General features: G+C 39.9%; 1 protein-coding gene across 2 annotated transcripts in view; it reads left to right on the forward strand.

Annotated features, from left to right (window-relative positions):
* The first annotated feature begins 3,456 nt into the window (after positions 1–3,456).
* Positions 3,457–21,904, forward strand: part of AHCYL2 (adenosylhomocysteinase like 2) — a 178,642-nt gene continuing 160,194 nt past the window's right edge. For both annotated transcript variants that reach the window (XM_060108024.1, XM_060108025.1), the window contains exon 1: positions 3,457–3,865. In XM_060108024.1, coding sequence (XP_059964007.1) covers positions 3,503–3,865 — 363 coding nt within the window. In that variant the 5' untranslated portion in view covers positions 3,457–3,502. The remainder of the gene's footprint in view (positions 3,866–21,904) is intronic.

Below are 21,904 nucleotides of genomic sequence, written 5' to 3' on the forward strand. Positions count from 1 at the left end.
TTGATGCATAGCCTCTGTTTCCTCCCAGTTGTTATTTTCTGCTTGCTTATGTTGATCTCTGTCTTCCATATTAAAGGTTTTCTTGTATAACTTGTGACTTTATCTACTCATACTTAAGAGTGTAGCACTAAGTAGTTCTCTGGAAACTCTGCGAACATGGGTGTGGTCTTCACCGAGGGTGATCTGGCTGGCCTATTTCCTTGGGGAACTCTCAATGTTATATCTTCAAGTTTTCTCTCTTGGACTGGTCAGATTATCTTAGAGAAGTTCTTCCAGTCTCCTACATGGAAGATACATTTCTGCCTGCCAGTGTCTGGAAGCTGAATGAGCCAGGTGAGGGAAGAGGACCTGTAGTCTAAATATTTCATAAACTAAATAGTTCATAAACTTATGCTTAATTATCCTGTTTCCATTACGGTATTTCCATCTTCAACTGTGCCTTGTGTCCCTCAGTAACAAAGATGGCAGAAGCAGCAGGTGTGTAGGATAGAGTTGAGAATGGGTGAGGAATGTGCCCTGATGTTTGGCCTCAAACAGTGGATGGTGCCTGGATAAATAAACGATGAATATCAGTTTCTTTCCAGTGCTCCAACTCCTTATGTTTTGTAACCACATCCCATTGAAAAATTAGTTCATCCCCTCAGTAATCAAGTCTAGTGGCCGTCCAGGTAGGCAGCTGCTGCCTATGAGCTTCAACACAGGCCAGGTGGCTGTACCACAGCTCCCTTGTGCATTAGGGGGAAGAAAGAAATCAGTTATAGAGCTGCTAATCTCTTCTCTGACAGCTGGAGGATGAAGCTCTAAGCTGGTTCTTTATAATAGGAAGGAAATTCTGAAAGACAGAGTGTGAAGAGAAAGCTTAAGAAGCCCTTGTGTCTGGTGGACTTGTGGGCTTTGTGGAAATGGAAGTGCTCAGATGCCTTCCAACTCACAGTGTTAGGCACAAATTTTTGAAGGCCAGGATACAAAAGATTCCATTCAGTGTAGGACAGCTCCACAAATGAACAGATTTCCAAGATAGCAGTAGCACAGGGAAGGAGATCAAGGCAGGTGATCTCTCCCTCTCCTTCTTGCCAGGGGAAAAATAGTTGATCCAAAGACTAGATGTCCAGTGGCCTTCTGGGGTTGTCAGGGCAATCACTCTCTGAACAACCATAAACTGTAAGATTCCCCTTTGCCTCAGTTTCTCTGAGAACAGAGAAGAAATGACCTACCCCATAATCTGTCACCCAGAGTCAATTGTATTTTAATGTATTGCTTTTTTCAAGTATTATTTACATAGTTATTATTTACATAGTTAAAATCTAATAGAATGTGCAATTCTGTTTCCTGTTTTTTAGCTTATTATTTTATCATAAGCATTTATTTCCCTTCATCATTAAAAAAAGTTCTTGGCCAACTTAATTTTAAAGGTTGTAACCATTCCTCTGTTGTTGGACATTAGTATCGGATAACTTTTCATAATTAAAAATAAAACTGCCATACATGTCTTTGGGTTTACACCTTTTAAAATAAATTTTAAAATTTAATATAATACAGAAAACTACAAAGTAAAAAAAAAAAACTCACCCCAAATCCCATCACTTAAAGAAATCACTATTCATATTTTAGTTAATATTCCTCTCTGCTGATACACTTACCTGAATTTCATATTATCTCCCTGAAACCGAGCAAGAGTCTGCCGTGCCCTCTCAGGTGCTCTTCCGTGTCCCCTGTTTCTTGTTTGTAGTAAAGAAAAAAAAAAGGCTTTAATCTCCTAGGTCTTCCCCAAATTCCAAAGAGCAGGCTCAAGCGTTAATAGGACAATAGAGTCACAGGACATAGTTCTAGTTCCTCCTGAAGGGATAGAGATAACAATCTGATAGGTATCTTTGAGTTCTACAGAAACTAAGACCCCTATCCATGTGGAGGATAGTGACTACATGCATGTGACCACAAGCATGGGTACCCTGGACTGGTTGGAACCAGAAGGTTGAGATTCTGGAGACATCATCCTGTTACTTCACCACCGACCAATCAGAATTAAGTCACACATCCTGCAGCCCTAAATTTTGTCTATCAGGGAGGTCAGGCTTTTCGAACACTAGCTGCCTGTTCTGTTTGGCACCCTGCAATAAACTTTTCTCTGCTCCAAACTTTGACATTTTGGTTTACTTGACTTCATTGTGCCACTGGCACACGAACTTGGGTTGGACATCTATTAGAATTAACAGGGCAGGAATTCCCTTGCCCTCCGGTGGTTAGGACTCCGTGCTTTCACTGCTAAGGGTTCACTCCCTGATCGGGGAACTAAGACGCCGCAAGCTGTGTGGAGGGGCAAAAAAAATAATAATAAAAAGAGGGAATTAATTAACAGGGCAAAAGAATTGGCCTTGTTTAAGGCAACATGTAATTTTTTAAAAATTTAATTCAATTTATTTAAGCTGCGTTGGGTCTTCGTTGCTGCGCGCGGGCTTTCTCTCGTTGGGGCGAGCAAGGGCTCTAGGTGCTCAGGCTTCAGTAGTTGTGGCTCTCCGGCTGTAGAGCGCAGGCTCAGTGGTTGTGGCCCACGGGCTTAGTCGCTCCACAGCATGTGGTATCTTCCCGGATCAGGGGTCGAACCCATGTCCCTTACACTGGCAGGCGGATTCTTAACCACTGTGGCACTAGGGAAGTCCCCAACGTGTAATTCTTTAGCCTTGAAATTTTGACCTAGTGATACCTAACTTCTTTTTTTGGACTGATGTTAAATTCCAAGCTCAGAATGTTCTAGAAATCACCACAGCAGGCAAAGTCCTAATGTATTCCTTCTAAAAACAGAGCCATTAAAGTTCGGAAAGCTGTTAGGGTCCCGATTTCATTGATGCAGAAAAATCAAGTCACTTTAAGCCGTAAATCGGCGCTGTCCCCACGTGACACCGCTTTTCCTTTAAATGCCTGCTCACGTGATCGTAGACTTGCACACTCGGAGGCAATTTACAATGTTAGGGTAGAAAGTCATTCCTCCCCCACCTTCCCAACCCTAAGGTTTCTAGCGTTCGTTCCCCGGAAGCCGCAACTCCTCTGGAGACTTTCTCTTCCTCCTGTCGTGTCACCCGTTGTCACTCCTTTCCGTTAGTCACCGGCACTAGAGCTCCATCTCTACTACAGAATCCCGCTTGCTGGAGGAAGAGGGATTGGGACTACAACTCCCAGGGGGCATCGTGCGCCCAGCCCTTGGCGGCGCGCAGTGGTTGTCGGGGGCTGAGGTCCCACTGTCTTTTCGCCTCGTGCGGCCCAGAGCAAGCGCACTACAGGTTCCGTGGCTCCACGCGCGCGAGCGAGCCAGGTCGGGGAGGGGCGGGGCGGGGCGGGGCGGTGGGGGAGAGGCCGGGGCTGGCTGGCGGGCGGGCAGAGGAAGGGGGTGGGAGCGGAGGCGATGGAGGGGAGGAGTGGGGGAATGGGGGAGGGATGGGGAAGGGAGGCGGGAGGCGGGGCCGAGCAGGAGCTGGAGTCTGAGCCGGCGGTTGCAGTGGAGGCGGTGATGTCGGTGCAGGTCGTGTCAGCAGCGGCTGCCGCGAAGGTGCCTGAGGTGGAGCTGAAGGACCTGAGCCCCTCCGAGGCGGAGCCGCGGCTGGGACTGAGCACGGCGGCCGTGAGTGCCATGGCCCCCCCAGCGGGCGGCGGGGACCCTGAAGCTCCAGCTCCCGCGGCGGAGCGGCCCCCGGCCCCTGGTCCGGGATCGGGGCCCGCTGCGGCTCTCAGCCCCGCCGCTGGGAAAGTGCCTCAGGCGTCGGCCATGAAGCGGAGCGACCCTCATCACCAGCATCAGAGGCACCGCGACGGCGGCGAGGCCCTGGTCAGCCCCGACGGCACCGTCACCGAGGCGCCGCGCACGGTCAAGAAGGTATTGGGGCCGGGCTGCCTCTTTCGGAGAGCGAGGGTGGGAGGGGGAACCGCAGATCCTCTCGGCGCTGCGGCACCACCCTCCAGGCCCTCCCTTCTGATCGTAGGAGCAGAGAGATCCCTTTTCCCCTTAAACCCGCTCTCTCAGAGATGTTACCACCCGGGCCCCAGTGCTGGGGAGCGAAGACTCCCGGTGGTACGGCTGTACTTAGCTGGGAATAACATGGAGGTAGCGCTCTCCCCTGCTCCTTGGAATAGTATTACCCCTCTCTGTACTCCCAACATACTCCCGTGTGTATTTTCCATACTATCGGGGAGAAGACCCCGATGGTGTAGAAAAAGCTTACTGCTTATGAGAGTTCATCCTGCAATAAGGGTGGAAAGAGCTTTTCTATTTGGAGATCTTTTCTATAAGGAGTAGTTACCTCGCACTGAGATCCTCAGTTGTCAGGTTTCTGTACAGATGATGATTTTCTGCCTTTCTGTGGCCAAGCGCTTCCAACGAGCAGTATTGATGCCGTGCCCTTCATTCCAGATACTGCAATATCCTTACATCTTCTCTGAATGTAGAAGGGTAATGGAGAGATTCTCTTCACTGTTTTCTCTTCAGAGGTTTGTCCTCTCTGCTCAGTAGTTGGTCACCAGGATTATTAGACTGTGTATGAAGACAATGATTGTTTTATTGGTTCTTTTATTATGATCTGAAAGTGTTAGGAAGAAATGCTTCTACTTTTGGGAAAGGCGATCACTGTGGGGTTTTCCGTCTCAGCTGTCAGCTTCTTTCAGATATAGTTTTGAAGAGGCCGTAGCCTCAGAACACCAAGGAGTAGGTGTGCCTAGATGTTTGATATTCCCAGTATTACACAATGGCTATCTGTGGTGTGTCTGTCCTCTCATAAAGCAAATCAGCACGGAAGAAAAAGGGCAAATATTGCAAAAACAGAGATGTGGATCGTATGAAAAGGGATTATCATTTTAATTTCCGAGGTGTAATGTGAACACAGTAATTTATGTTTTTTTTTTACTTTGTGAATGACTTTTTAAAATCTATTAATTTAATTTATTTATTTTGGGCTGTGTTGGTCTTTGTCGCTGTACGCGGGCTTTCTCTAGTTACGGCAACCGGGGGCTACTCTTCATTGCGGTGCGCGGGCTTCTCATTGCGGTAGCTCCTTTTGTTGCAGAGCACGGGCTTCAGTAGTTGTGGCTCGTGGGCTCTAGAGCGTAGGCTCAGTAGTTGTGGTGCACGGGTTTAGTTGTTCCTGGGCATGTGGGATCTTCCCGGACCAGGGCTCGAACCCATGTTCCCTGCCTTGGCAGGCGGATTCTTAACCACTGGCTACCAGGGAAGTCCCCTTGTGAATTATTTTTAATTGCTTTATCAGAACAGCAAGGAAGTGACGTGAAGTCTGCATTGATTTCACTGTGCAGGATTCAGCTGAGTTGGAACCTTGTATCCAACCTAACTTTGGTTGTAATAGCCTCATTATTAAGGTATGAAGCAGAGAACCCTTCCATTTTAATTACCCAAATATAGGTGATAACATCAGAGGCAAGACTGAAGGAATTTGTTTAATGATGCTTTAGGACAGTGTCTTTCTCATTTGCATTATGAAACTTCTCTGGGAGGAATTATAGGAGGAAAGAGAGTCAGCACAGGCACCAGTGCTGGTACTACCTAGATTTGAGTCTGGAAATCTGAAATGTATTTGTAACTAGTTGAGGTGCTTTATAACTTTGGCCAAATCCAATGATTAAGGGTCTTGTTGTGTAAAATCTGTATTTTGATTAGGTCTCTTGAGGGTAAGAGCGTTTAACAAATTGCCTTTATTTATTTTTTTGGGCTTGTCATGAAGCTTGCGGGATCTTAGTTCCCTGACCAGGAATTGAACCTGGGGCCACAGCAGTGAAAGCGTGAAGTCCTAACCACTGGACCACCAGGGAACTCCCCAACAAATTGCCTTTTTTTTTTTTTTTTTAGTATTTATTTTTATTTATTTGGCTGCATTGGGTCTTAGTTGCGGCACGTGGGGTCTTCGTTGCAGCATGTGCTGTCTTTTTGTGTGGCCCGTGGGCTCAAATTGCCTTTAGAACATGGGATTTACAGTCAAGCAGACCTGGGTTTGAATCCTAGTACCCCCACTAACTAGCTTTTGGGTAATTTCCAAATTCTCTAAATCTTAGTTTTCTCTTTTATAAAGTGAGGTTACTAATATGATTGAGGATTAGAAATATTTGTAGAGGGCTTAGCATTGAACTTGGCACACATAGTGAGGGCTTAAGAAATTACAGCAATTATTAAGCATTGATTTTATTTTTTTCTTCCTTCTATCGTGGCTTAAGTGCACCACTATGGCTTCCTTTAAATGTTGCATACTATTCAATATATTCTATATAAAGCAGTGAAAAAATCATAGGCCAGCATCAGTCTGTTTTTCCTAATTCTAGATGTGTTTCTTGACCATTTTCCTTGTTGCTGAACCACCTTCTTCCTGTTTTTCCAGCATCAAAATGTAGGTCTCATGATTCTAGATTTACTCAGCAGCCTCAAGGCTATGGAAGACAGGGCTGAGCTTGCCTTACAATGTTAATTGCAACCAAAAAACAACTTCTGTACTGGAAGTTAAGCAGGCAAAGCTCCGGGCGAGAATGCGGCTGTATGACACAACTACAGGCATTGCTGAGCTACTTTTGGGGGGCAGAATCTTGAACTTTCTTGACATAGAATTAGCTAAATTAAAACAAGTGTATGGGACTGACCTGCTTTCTTCAAGTTGAAAGTCACTTCCCCAAGGGACTGCAGTGTGATATTTTGATTTGTTAAGCCTTTCTTGATTTTTCATTTATTTAAATAATCCTTCTGACCTTGACTCCCTTCTGCTTTTATTTTAGTGTAGGGAGGGACTGGAGGTACTTAGGATTGAAATAGCTACCTTTGGCTATGTAATTGGTGATCGTTGCTTTTATTTTGTAACTGTCACATACAAGCTTGTTTATCTTAAGCATATTTCCATTGATGGTTTCCCTTACTCCATTTGTGTATCTATCATCAGTTTTCTTAGTACTGTTACTCTGTTCAGTCACACAAGGGAAATAAGCTTTTCATAAGAGCCAGACTTTCCAAGTGCAGCATTTAATAAGAATGAACATATGGTGTGCAGGTTACTCAGTCCCATCTTATCTTTGGCATCTACCTCCATCCTGTAATTTGTGGTACTCTGGGGACCAGATCTTGTCACCGTGGCTATCGTATATTTGTATATAATGTTTTTCTTCATAAGTGAACTCAACAAACCAAAAATTTCTGTAAGAAGTGATTTGTGAAATAGGAAGATAAAGTCCACAGTGAATGCAGTTGCAATAGTTGAGAGGATTTCTTCCCTGTGTTCTTGAAAATGGGGTAATAGGAATGTCACAGCACAGCAGGGAAAACAAGACAGGAGAGGATTTATTTCAGAAAAGTTAAAACTTTCTGACAATAAGGCTGTGAGCCTAAGAACCACAACTAGTTTGTGCTTACGTCAGTATCAGTAATGACCATGTTCAAGCAGATTCCTTTATTTTTTTGGCAGATGAATCCACCTTGTGCTGGCTTTGTTGCTGTCAGCAGAGAATGAGTTGAGCCACGCTAGTGCTTTCTTGCCCTGAATTCTTTAAGCTCTTTATTTGGTTAATTATGGGCTACTAAAATGGAACCCTTTGGATATAGTCATGGGAATGGGGGAGCAGTATTACTCCTTTTGCCTGTTAGGAAAGTACAGCCTTGCAAAATGTTCAGTAAGGCACTTGGCAGATTGACCGTAATAACAGTTACCATTAATCGGCCCTTTATATGTTATTGGCATTTTTCTAATCCTGACAGCTACACAATGAGATATAAGTAGCATTATCTCCATTTCACAGATAAGGAAATGAGGTCCAGAGAAGGTAAAGTGCCTTGACCAAGGTTATACATCTAGAAAGGTAGAACCCCTGTTTTAAACCTTGATCTGTTTCCGAAGCCTGTGTCCTTTTTATTATGCCGCACTGATTCTAACTTCTTAGTTGCTGGGTTCTGGCTTTCTCCCAGAAGTCTGTCAGAATACTCAGTGAACTCTAAGTTATGTCTTTCTGGTTTAAGACTTAGGTCATCCCAAATCCAAAGTAAGGAGGGTCTGAGTCAGGGCTTTAGGAAGAGGACAGGAAAAAATTGTACAAATGTAGAATCTCAGAGAATTGTAAAATTATGAGAGAGAGAGAAGAGGATCTTATATGTATATAAAAAAGCATTTCAAGATCAATGATGCATTTTCACATTAGTAATTTAGTGATAATTTGAGAGATATATTCTTATTTTTAAAGTTATAAATAAATCGGGAGTACCTGTCCAGCTAACAGTTTTCCTTGTTCTTTAAGACCTACCTTCTCTTATGAATCAATCTCTAGTTAAACATTTTGAAAATTAGAAGGGGAAGCATGTTGTTATGTATTCCTGCTGTGTCCCAGGCATTGTATTAGAGCTTTACATATACTATTTTATTTAAGCCTTTTAAGAGCTCTCAGAAATAGGTAGTATTATCCTTGTTTTATTGAGGAAACCAAGGGTTGGAGAGATTAAGGAATTTGTCTCAAGGTTACATGTGTGATGTGAGCTAACAGAACTCTAATCTGTTTGACTCTCATGCACAAACTCCATTGCTTTTCTTTCTTCTTTTTTTTTGGCCCAGCGGCATGTGGGATCTTAGTTCCCTGACCAGGGATCGAACCTGCACCCCTTACATTGGAAGTGTGGAGTCTTAACCACTGGACCGCCAGGGAAGTCCCTCCATTGCTTTTCTTTCTTTTTTTAAAAAACTTAAATATTTATTTCTTTGGCTGCGCTGAGTCTTAATTACAGCACGCAGGATCTTCACTGTGGCATGTGGGATCTTTAGTTGCGTCATGCGGGATCTAGTTCCCTGACCAGGGATCAAACCTGGGCTCCCTGAATTGAGAATGCAGAGTCTTACCCACTGGACCACCAGGGAAGTCCCTCCATTGCTTTTCAATTGAAGTATTTCTCTGTTCAAAGCTTAGCCTTTCAAATCTTACTTAATCTGTATATTTTTGTGGATGTTTCTGTTATTTCACTAACAGGTGGTTTTTTTATTTATTGAGCTTATTTAATGGTCTTACCATTTATTTATGTGAACATTTATGAATTTTCTGAGAAGGCAGCCCTTATTTTGTATAATTTCTGAATTCTCTTCTTCCTGGGAAAGATTGAACATTAAGAGCTGTTTTAGGAGGTTGCTCAGAGCTGAAGTTGCAGTTGTGTATTTAATGTCCTGAGGAAGACGACTTTGGTCCTTAGTGTCCAGTTAATAGAAGAAAGGGATAGTTCATGAAAAGGGAGAGTGAGTTTCTTTATTATATCATTTCCTTGAAAGTGTTCTCCTCCCCCACAGTAAAAGAAAAAAAGAAGGAAGAGATTTGTTGGGATCTTCATTCAGACTTCATTCTTTCTTGGTGGACATTGTTTAAATAATTCAGAGAGGTACAACTGAGGTGGATGGGGGAAGAGTAAATCTTGGCAGCTGCCCCGATCCACCCGCCTGCCGTCGTGTTCAGGTGGTATGCACAATTAGAGGAGCTGAAATTCCACTCCTCCAATAAGAGGTTTAGTTAGATTGATCAGGTTTCTATGGAATTTGGAGGAGCTGTTTATAGTCTGAACGACCTATGGCCCGAGATTTGGTGAGAGCTGAGCAGAGGAGAAAGCAGTGGAGTGAAATTTCTTCTGTAATGGTTCCAAGTAGAACTACTTTGATTAAATTAAATAACTTAAGCCATATGATGTGTATGATTTTCAGTTCCCTCTTCCCCGTCTATATTGTGCAGCAATTCAGTTAGCCATTTTCCCTCTTGGACACTGCGTTAATAGCTGGTGATTTCCTATTCTTTTTTTTTTTTAAGGGTCTTTCAATAGAAATGGATTGGTTTGGGGCACCTCCTTCTTTTTATCTCAGAACTTATATTAAGGAAGGGTATAGAGGTTCTAGAGCTGCTAGCTGAGTTTCTCTAAGTCAGGCTTTTCCTTAAAGCCTTTCTGAATACTGCAAAGCTGTCATTGAAAGTTAAACAAGCTGAGACTTAAACTGGCTTCATCTTCCCTACAGATTTATCTCCTGCAGTGCTCCAATGTGAACCCTTCTGATCATTCTAAAAGATTTGATTTGATATTGACTACCTTTTCTTGGAAACTCTTTTCTCGGCTTCAGTTAGAACTTCATTTATGGCTACCATTTACTGAATACTTACTCTCTTCTAGGCATCTATCTATCTCATCTCATTTAATCCTCATAGCAACTTTATCAGATGAATATTATTATCTTTATTTTATAGATTAGAAAATATAGGCCCTGGGCTTCCCTGGTGGCGCAGTGGTTGAGAGTCCGCCTGCCGATGCAGGGGACACAGGTTCGTGCCCCAGTCCGGGAAGATCCCACATGCTGCGGAGCGGCTGGGCCCGTGAGCCATGGCCGCTGAGCCTGCGCGTCTGGAGCCTGTGCGCCGCAACGGGAGAGGCCACAACAGTGAGAAGCCTGCGTATCGGGAAAAAGAAAAAAAAAGAAAAAAGAAAATATAGGCCCAAAGAGAGTAATTAACTTGCCCAAGGCTTTGCCAGTCTTTGATGTCTTTGAGATCAGTGAGATGAAACACTGCCCACAGCAATAGTGAGAGGCTTTGCCACACTGCCAACCCCTTACTTTTCTGATTAAACGCCCATGTGAAATTTGCTTAAGTTATTGCACCTAGGCTGCTGAGACTATTCTGCAGCCTTTTGGATCCCAGGATCTACCCTCTTCCGAGGGGAGGCCTCACATCCCTGTTTACCTCAGTCACTACCTGACGCCTAGTCAACCATTGTCTTCCTAATGCTCATTCCCTTAACACTCTCCTCATCCTCTCAGCCAGTCCAATCTTCCCAAACCTTTCCACTGTGTTCTCTACAACTTGCCTCTTCATTATCAGTAAATCTTCTTGTAGCATCAGCCTCTAGCAGCAAGATCAAGTTACAGTGGCAACAGTAGCACCTGGCACCCGGTATCCTGAACTCTAATGGTGCAGCCCAAGCTGCAGCATCTCCTGCTTGGCATAAGCAAACGTGACATCTTTTCCAAGCCCATTCTGTGGTGGTGTTTTTAACTGTGTAGCCCTGAAAGCTACCTCATGTCCTTTCTGTAAATTCTTTTTCTGTCCGACTCAGCCAGAGTTGACTTCTGCTGTTTATGGAACTCTGAGTGACGCACTGGTTGAACCTAACCATCTGCCTTTTTAGTTGCCTGCATCTATGGAGCTGAGAGTTGCTAAAGAAAATCAGAAAACCAGATAGATCGATGTCACTATAAATTCATAGTCGTCAACCTCATAGGCTTGATCATCGCTGCCTCGTAATGTTATACATTTTCTAGTAAGGTTACTTTCATACTCACTGCAAATGATTATTTCATACTGTATCTTTTTACTTCTAATTTCACATGTGTTCTTTTTAAACTAGTGATATGCCTTATACTTGTTATAAAAACAGAAACCACCAAAAGGGAATTCCTTCATCTTTGTACCTCCCAAATCTACAAACCTACCTCCATCGGGGGTTCATCTTTTTCTCTTTCCCTCATGTTATGATAGGGGAAGATGTGTCCTTCATTCTGTCAAGGGCCAGTCCCTCCACAAGTGTTCTAATCACGTTCTCCAGTCTTCTTTTTTTTTTTTTAAGATTTAATGTTATTTATTTTTGGCTGCGTTGGGTCTTTGTTGCTGCTTGTGGGCTTTCTCTAGTTGTGGTGAGCAGGGGCTACCCTTCATTTTGGTGCGAGGGCTTCTCCTTGCAGTGGCTTCTCTTGTTGTGGAGCATAGGCTCTAGGTGTGCGGGCTAAGTAGTTGTGGTGCGCGGGCTTAGTTGCTCTGCGGCATGTGGGATCTTCCCAGACCAGGGATAGAACCCATGTCCCCTGCATTGGCAGGTGGATTCTTATCCACTGTGCTACCAGGGAAGTCCCTCCAGTCTTCTTAAAGAACTTCTTCCTTTGGTTATTTCCTCTTTCTATTAGAGCCTATGTGAGCTCTATAGAACCCATTTTGAAAACCCTGTCCTCTAACCTCCATATCTCCTTTCTGCTACTGTCCTATCTTTCTACTCCCTTGTGCAGCTAAGTTTCGTAAAGGAGTTTTCAGTGTATGCTATATATACCTTTTGTCTTCCCACACTCTTTAATTCACTCCTACTCTAATACTCTGACCCACACGACACCCTCTTGCTGAAGCTGGTAATGTCCATCAGATTCTCGCATGGCTATCTGTTTTTTCATCCCTCATCATATCAGAACTCTTGGCAGCATTTGACACCAATTTCTTATCAAAACACTCTCCTCTCTTGGCTTCCATTACCCTCCTCTTTACTAGTTTTCCTCTTATTTCCCCAGCTGCTCCTTCTCAGTCTTTCTCCTTGATCCTGGGCGCTCTGCTTTTTCCATTGTGTTTTCTCCCTAAATCATCCACAACATTCCTGTGCCTTTGGGTATCATCTACTTACCAACAACTTCCCAGATTATTTCTTTAGCCAGGACCCCTCTTCTGAATGCCAATCTGGTGTGTGTACAACTCCCTACTTACAGTTGGACTTCAGAACTAATGTTGAAAATGGAATTTTTGTTTCCTGTCTAATCCTCAAAATATATTCTTCTTGTTTTCTTCATATCAGTAAAATGGTATTTACATTATTTTTTCCCTTTTTTTAAAAAAAGTTGTTTTTAATTACACAAGTAATGCTTGAATGTATTCTTGTGAAATAATTCAATCTAATGAAGGAAACTCCTTCCTTGGCCCTCAGCCAGTCTTGTTCCCCTCCCCAGAGACCTCTGCTATCAACTTATCTTTTTCAACTTTACATTCATATTGTACATAGAGAAACTGGTAGTTTTATAATAACTTTGTACATAAAGAAAAGCACATTATATGTATATATATATATATATATATATATATATATATATATATATATATACATACATTGTTTTGCAGGTTGCTTTTTCCACTTAACAGAATGTCTTGGAGCTTTTTACATATCATTACATATATATGTATCTCATACTTTTTGACTGCTGAGTTGATTTCCAAAGTCTATACCATTGTTGTTTATTAAACTATTCTGTTGATGCACATTTAACTTAGTTTTTATATGCTATAGTAGCTATCTGTATGCATTCTTTTTGTGTACATGTATAAATGTTTCTCTAGGATAGATACCTAAAGGTAGAATTTTGGAGTTGAAAGATATCCACATTTTAAACTTAATACATAATATCATGTTGCCTTCAAAAGTGTAGTACCATTTTATACATCAACTAACTATATACAAGATAACCCTTTTACTACACCTTCACCAATACTGGATATTTTTACATCTTTTATAAGAAAAAAAGACATAAAGATGTAAAGATGCCTTTTTTAAGGCATTTACTATTGTTTTTATTAGTATTTTTTCTGCTTATAGTGAGGCTGAGAATATTTTCATGAATAGATTGGAATTTATATTCTTTTTCTTGTAATTATCTGTTCATATTTATTCATTAACAAATATTTATTGAGGGATTACTATGTGCCAAGTGCTGGGTGTTCAGCAAAATAGATGAAGATCTCTGCCCTCCTATTGACTTGCCTTTTTCATGTTGGCTTGTAGGAATTCTTTATATTTTCTGGATATTAATTATTTCGTTGTTGTTGTTGGCCACGCCACATAGCATGCTGGATCTTAGTCCCCAATTAGGGATCGAACCCACGCCCCCTACAGTGGAAGCACGGAATCTTAACCACTGGACCCCCAGGGAAGTCCCTGGGTATTAATTCTTTGTTTATATGTTGCAAATATTTTTTCTACTCTATTTCTTGTTGGCTTGTAAGTTTGTTTATATTAAAAGCTTTTATGTAGTCAGATTGGCCATTTTTTTCTTTTATGGTTTAAACATTTTGTGTCTCAGAATGGCCTTTCCTACCCCAGGTTTATAAACAAGTTCTTTTATATTTTCTTCAGCTGTTTTCATGGTTGTGTTTATTATCTTTTGGTCTTCAGTCCATCTGGAGTTTATTTTTGTTTGTAATATAAGATGATAGGGACTATTTGGAATGTAAGATAGCTCTATTTGGCCCCAAATAAAATTTAATATTATACTTGCTCGGGTTTGTTCTCTTTTTTTTTCCTCTTTAACTTGTGCTTCTTAACAGTTTTTTAAAGGAATTTTTGCTACATTCATGTCTGTTGTTTCTGTGAGAGAGAAAAGATTATCTTGCCGGATGCTTGTTTAATAATGTCCCCCAGTACATTCTGAGCTTTTTTTGTGCAAAAACCACTTATGTGTTGTGTGCTGAACACTGCTAAGTGGTAGGGTTATTAAATCAAAATAACATTCTTGCCCTCAATAAGAGGGTAGGGAATGTGGATAGGAAAATAAATAAGTACAATCTAGTTTAGTATGAGCACCACTGGAAGCAGGAATTGTTGCAGTTTGTGGAGGTCAGCATTGAAATGGAGGTATATCACCGTAGGAAAATGAGTTGGTTGTCCACCCAGGAAGCTTCACAGTGTAGCAGAACCTTTGTGAGGTTTCCATGTTCCAGCTTTACAAATCCAGAAATTCACATTTTTAGTACACTTAGAGTTCATTCACCTCTTAGGACTGGTTCATTCAAACCAAACTCACAAGAGACTCATTTAAAACAAAATGATATCTTCTAATTTATGGTCAGAACAGAACTTTCAAGCTAATCTGAAATACATGTCTGTCAAGAGACTTTGGAAAGTCTACATGGGAAGTCTAATCATAAAGACAGTTTCTTAAGTTTGGAATCTTTTAGGTCCTTGCTACTCAAACCAGTCTATGATCAGAAGCATTGGCATCACCTTTGATCTTGTTAGAAATGCACAGTCTCAGGCAATTGGTTCTGTACTAGTGCATACCCACCAGAACCTTAAATTTTTACTCATTGTTGAATAATGTTGGCTTAGCAGTTGGCTTATTTCATGTTTCTCTTTTATGAAATCTCAGAGTAGAGAGGCAAGAAAATCATTTTAGGGTTTTGTGGAAGGGTAGAAATTTAGAATAAAACATTATAAGACTTGTAATGAAATATCTGGTAGACACAGAGACAGAAGCATAGACGGGCACAGATATACAAAGACAGACATACACAGAGATTACCCCACGTACACAGAACCCCTCAAGAGCCCTCCACTCAGACACTGCCCGTCCCCCGCCAGACACAGACACACACACACCCACAGAGAGCGTCTCCACAGAGTCCTGGACTTATACCCACAGAGACACCCCACCCAGACTCACATGCACCCTGAGGCCCGGTCGTATACAGAGATACACACACACACACACACACACACACACACACACACACACACACACACACACACACCCAACAGGTAATGTGTAAAACTCAGATTTTCATAGGACTTGAGTAGTGTTCTCCATAGTTATTTTGAGGAGAAGGGATGAGTATACTCTCTAAGGTACTTTTATCTGAGCCAGAAAATGAAGCAAAAATAGATGGGCTGCCACCAGGTCTGCAGAACAGTGAATACTATAAAGTTTTATTTGAATTCCTATTTCTGGAACTGCTTGTTCCTGGGCATCATTTTCAGCTTGATGTACTCATCATGCTTGGATGGAAAGTTATTCTCTTTCTCTCAGGAGCTTGTATGCTAGATTGCTGGTTAAGCAGAGTTCCATGCTCAGTGCCCCTGGATGCTATCTGAGTCACATAAATCTGCCCAGAATTGGAAGATCTAGAAACACTGTACCTATGTAGAAGACTCACACTGAGTCCTCTGTGGGTGTGTGGGATTGAAGAATGTAGAGTGGAGAGGGAAAATTATGTTAAAACTAGAAAGAGATGTAATTTGGGGGTGTTTAATCTGTTGGATCATTCATGGTATAGGTTTGCATAAAGATCTGTGATGAAGCTTAAGAGTGACTCAGGGGAATAATTTAGTTGTAAGTTAAAGGATTTAAAAACTATATGGATGTGGGCTGGGGGTTGCACACTGTGTTGGTTGACAGATCATTGGTATCCACGTACCCAGGGATTTGGCTTGGGTAGCATCTTGGAGAGAAGTATCTTGTTAGGGAAAAAGAGACTTGACTGTACAGCATGTTTGTGCCTAAATACTTAAAAGTTTCTATCACATTGAGGGAGTAAGGCACCAGAGAGACTAATTTAGTAGAATAGTTTTATAAATGTAGGTTCCAAAAGGAGGTAAATATTTTTCTCTTGCTCCCTGGTACATGTATATGTATTCATTTGACCAAAAGCCTGTTAAAAAAATTGTTTTCCCCAAGCATATGGAAGAGTACAGAGAAAATTGTAGTCACTGCCCAATTTAACATATGTTAGCATTTTGCAAAATTTTCTGTAGATGGTTTTTTTAAAAAAAATTTACTTATTTTATTTTTGGCTGCATTGGGTCTTCGTTACTTCGCGCGGGCTTTCTCTAGTTGCGGTTAGTGGGGGCTACTCTTCGTTGCGGTGCACGGGCTTCTCATTGCGGTGGCTTCTCTTGTTGAGGAGCACGGGCTCTAGGTGCACAGGCTTCAGTAGTTGTGGCTTGCAGGTTCTAGAGTGCAGGCTCAGTAGTTGTGGCACACAGGCTTAGTTGCTCCACGGCATGTGGGATCTTCCTGGACCAGGGCTTGAACCCGTGTCCCCTGCATTGGCAGGCGATTCTTAACCACTGTGCCACCAGGGAAGCCCTGTAGATGTTTTTTAAGATATAAAACATTGTAAATAAAATGGAAAACTCTTTGTACCCCTTCTCTGTTTATTTCCTTTCTTTCTTTCCTTCTCTTTCTCCCAACACAGAGGTAACTGCTCTTCAAACTTTACTGTTTGTAATTCCCCTTCATGTTTTAATACTTTTGCTACATATTGTTTACCAGTATCAATTATATATCAGTAAACAATATATAGCATTGTTTTGCATGTTTATAAACTTAATATAAGTGGTTTTATAGAGCAGATATTATTCTGCAACCTACTTTTTTCACTCAACTTTGAGTTTTAACCAGTCTGAAATGTATAGATTTTCTGTTGATTAATTTTAACTACTGTGTAGTACTTCATTGTATGAATATACCACTTTTTACCCATTTCCCTCTAATGTTTCCTTTTCTCTTTTTTCTGGAGTGAACATCCTTAATCGTGTTTCCTTATGCACAGTTCCTTTTGAGCATTTCTCTAGGATATATCCCTATAAGCAAAATTGCTTAAGGTATGTCAGCTTTACCGGATACTCCCAAATTGCTTTCTAAATTGGTTTTATTAATTCCTATTTTCTGAATCCTTACTAATATGTGCAATTGTCAGGCATTGAACTTTTGTTCAATTGAACTACCAAGGTCTGGTAGTTGTGAAATGGTATCTCTGCTGTTTTAATTTGTATTTCCTTGGATAAAGTGAGATTGAGCATCTTTTAATATGTTTGTAGTCCATTTGGATTTCCTTTTTTGTAAATTGTGGTCTGTATTCATATCCTTTCCCATTTTTCTTTTGGGATCTCATTGGCTTTTATTATTGATTTGTAAAAGTTATTTATTTATTTTAAAAATATTTATTTATTTATTTGGCTGCACCGAGTCTTAGTTGCCGCACGCGGGATCTTTGTTGTGGCATGCGAACTGTTTGTTGCGGCACGTGGGATGTAGTTCCCTGACCAGAGATCGAACCCAGGCCCCCTGCATTGGGAGCTCAGAGTCTCAGCCATTGGACCACCAGGGAAGTCCCTGTAAAAGTTCTTTAAATATATTCATTCTAATCCTTTATCAGATATATGTGTTGCAAATATCTTCCAGTCTGTGTCTTGCTTTTTTTTTAACTTATGACTTTCATATAGAAGTTAAATTTTTTAATGTAAAGTCGATCAGTTTTTTTTTCCCTCTGTGTAGTTTGTCCTTTTTGAGTCTTGTTTTAGAAACTTTTCCCTATCTTGAGGTCATATACTCTTCTATATAGTCTTCTAACATGTTTAATTTTGTTTTTTCACAATTTAGTCCTTAATCTGTCTGGAATTTATTTTTGTTTATGGTGTGAGATAGTGATCTATTTTATTTTATTTTTCCATATGGATAACCAATTGTCCCAGCCCTGTTTGTTGACTAAGTCTATCCTTTCCCCATTGATATATGTTGCCACTTTCTGTCATATGCTCTGTATCCATTCTGTTCTGGGTGGTCTCTTTGTTGATCTCTTTACCAGTACCACACTTTTTTTTAATTACTAGAACTTTATAATAACTCTTGATGTTTGCTTGGATAAGTTCCTCCTAATGTATTCTTTAAAATTTTTAACAGCTTTATTGAGGCAAAATTTACATAGGGTAAAATTCACCCATTGTATATTCAGTTCAATGACTATTAATAAATACATCTGTAGAGTTGTTTTTTTCACTATGGCAAAAGATATGTAAAACATAAAATTTACCACTTTAATCATTTTAAATTTATATAGTTCAGCAGCATTAAGTGTATTCATATTGTTGTGAAGCTATCACCACCGCTCACTTCCAGGACTTTTTTCATCTTCCCAAACTGAAACTTCATTATGCCCATTAAAGAATAACTCCCCGTTCCCCTCTCCTGCCAGTCTGTAGCAACCACCATTCCACTTTGTCTTTATGAATTTGACTATTCTAGGTACCTTATATAAGTGGAATCATATAGTATTTGCCCTTTTGTGTCTGGCTAATTCACTTAGTGTAATGTCTTCAAGGTTCATCCACATTGAAGCTTGTGTCATAATTTTATTCTTTTTTAAGGTTGAATAATATTCCAGTGTATGTATATACCACATTTTGTTTAACCATTCATTCATTGATGAACACTGGGTTGCTTCTACCTTTTGGCTGTTGTGAATAATGCTGTTATAAACATTGGTGTACAAATACCTTTATGAGTCCTTGTATTCAATTCTTTGGGTATATACCTAGAAGTAGAATTGCTGGATCATGTCTTAATTCTATTTCTAGTTTTTTGAGGAACTGCCATCCTGTTTTCCATAGCAGCTACACCATTTTACACTCCTACCAGCAATGTACAAAGGTTCTAATTTTTTAACATCCTCAATATCATTTATTTATTTACTTACTTATTTAGTTATTATAATAGCTACCCTAATGGGTATGAAATATCTTAAAAAGTTGCCATCACATTCTAGTTTAAGAGCAGTTTTGTTTCCCCCCAAAATCCCTTTTACTCATTTGCAGTCAATCCTTGCTTCCACTCTCCACCCCAGGTAATCATTCATTTGCTTTCTTTGTCCATAGATTTGCCTCTACTGGAAATTTCATGTAAATGTATCATGCAGTATATGGTCTTGTATCTAGCTTTTTCACTTAGCATAAAGTTTTTGAGGTTCAATTATATATCAGTAGTTTACCTTTTTATTGCTGAATGGCATTCCATTGTATGGCTATGCCACATTTTATTTATCATTTTACTCATTGATGGACATTTGGATTGTTTCCAAGTTTTGGCTGTTTTGAATAATGCTGCTGTGAACAATCGTGGAGAAGTCTGTGTGGACTATTTTAATTTCTCTTAGGCAGCTATCTAAGAGTAGAATTGATGGGTTATGTGTTAAGTTTAACTTTTTAAGAAAATGGTAACTTTTCCAAAGTGTTTGTATGATGTTACGTTCCCACCAACAATGTATGTGTTTTGGTTTCTCTACATCCTTTTTTTTTTTTAAATTTTATTGAAGTATAGTTGATTTACAATGTTGGGTTAATTTCTTCCGTACAGCAAAGTGACTCAGTTATACATATATGTATATTCTTTTTCATATTCTTTTCCATTATGGTTTGTCACAGAATGTTGAATATAGTTCCCTGTGCTATACAGTATGACCTTGTTGTTCTACATCCTTTCTAACACTTGGCATTATCAGTCTTTTTGATTATAGCCATTTTAGTGGTCATGTAGTGCTATCTCGTTATGGTTTGAGTTTGCATTTCTCCATGGCTAGTGACATTGAGCATCTTTTCATGTCCTTCTTAACCATTTGTATATCTACTTTGATGAAATCTATTCAGATCGTTTGCCCATTTTTAAATTGGGAGAATTCTTTCTATATTCTGAATACAAGTCCTTTATCAGGTACAAGATTTGTAAATATTTTCTCCTAGTCTGTGGCTTGTCTTTTCATTTTCCTAGTGATTTGTTTTGAAGAGCTAATGTTTTTAATTTTGATGGAGTCCAATTTAATCCTTTTTTAAGAAATGTGCTTTTGGTGTTATGTCTAAGAAATCAGTAACTCAAGGTCACAAAAATATTTTGTTTTCTTCTAATGGTTTTATAGTTTTAGATTTTATATTTAGGTCTGTGATCCATTCTGGGTTGGTTTTATTGTATGGGATGAGATATGGGCCTAATCATTTTTCCTTCATATGGATATACAGTTGTCCCAGATCCATTTGTTGAAAAGACTGTGCTTTTCCTGTTGAATTGTCTTGACACCATTGTTGAAAATTAGTTGTTTGTAGATATGTGGGTCTATTTCTGGACTCTATATTCTGTTCCAATGATTTGCTTATTTATCTTGATGCCAGTAGTATACTTTGTTGATTACTGTAGCTTTATAGTAAGTACTGGAATTGGGTAGTATAAATACTCCTATTTTGTTCTTCTTTTTCAAAATTATTTTGGCTTTTGTAGGTCCTTTAAATTTTCATTTAAGTTTTAGGATAAGCTTGTCATTTTCTATGAAAAAGCTTGCCAGGATTTCGATAGGGATTGTGTTGAATCTATAAGTCATTTTTGGGAGAATTCTCATCGTAATGATATTGAGCCTTTCAACCCATAAACGTGAAACATCTCTCCATTTTTTTTAGCTATTCGCTAATTGCTCTTAGGAACGTTTTGTACTTTACAGTGTACAGGCTTAGCACTTCTTTTGTTAAATTTATGTATAAGTATTTTTTTTAGATGCCATTATGAGTGAAATCATTTTATTTTATTTCAGATTGTTTATTACTAGTATATAGAAATACATTGACTTCTTTTTTTACTATGGTAAAATATACACATTTATCATTTTAACCAATTTATTTTTTAATATTTATTTATTTTTGGATGCGCAGCGCTCAGCTCTTGCAATTGTAGTTCCCTGAGCAGGGACTGAACCCGGGGCCACGGCAGTGAAAGTGTCAAGTCCTAACCATTGAACCACCAGGGAATTCCCTCATTTTAACCATTTTAAAGTGTCCAATTCATTGGCATTAAGTACATTCACAATGTTCTATAACTGTCCCCACTATCTATACCCCAAACTTTATCATCCCCAAGAAAAACTCTGTACCCTTAAATAACTCCCCTTTCCCTCCTCTTCCTAGCCCCTGTCTCTATGAATTTTCCTTTGGGTACTTCATATAAGTGGAGTAATGCAGTATTTATGCTTTAGTATCTAGCTTATTTCACCTGGTATAATGTTTTTCAGATCCATCCATGTTGTATCATATATCAGAATTTCATTCCTTTTTTTTTAACATTGTCATTCTTTTTTTAATTTTTAATTTTATTTATTCTTTATTTTTTTGGCTGCACCACGCGGCTTACAGGATCTTAATTCCCCGACCAGGGATTGAACCCATGCCCTCGGCAGTAAAAGCACGGAGTCCTAACTACTGGACTGCCAGGGAATTACCTTCATTCCTTTTTAATGCTGAGCAATATTCCATTGTGTCTATATACCACATTTTGTTTATCTTTCCTCTGTTGATGGGCATTAGTGCTGTTTCTCCCTTTTGGCTATTATGATTAATACTGCTATGAACATGTTTATATAAAGATCTATTTGAATCCCTGTTTCAATTTGGTATATATCCAACTGAAATTTGGATATATACCTACTAGTGGAATTGATATTCGTATGTCAATCTTGTATCCTGCAGCCTTGCTAAACTTGTTTATTACTCTAGTTGGTTTTTGGAGATTCTTTAAATTTTCTACATACAGGATCA

The sequence above is a fragment of the Mesoplodon densirostris genome, chromosome 9, assembly GCF_025265405.1.
Source record: "Mesoplodon densirostris isolate mMesDen1 chromosome 9, mMesDen1 primary haplotype, whole genome shotgun sequence".
In the NCBI taxonomy this organism is placed as follows: Eukaryota; Metazoa; Chordata; class Mammalia; order Artiodactyla; family Ziphiidae; genus Mesoplodon; species Mesoplodon densirostris.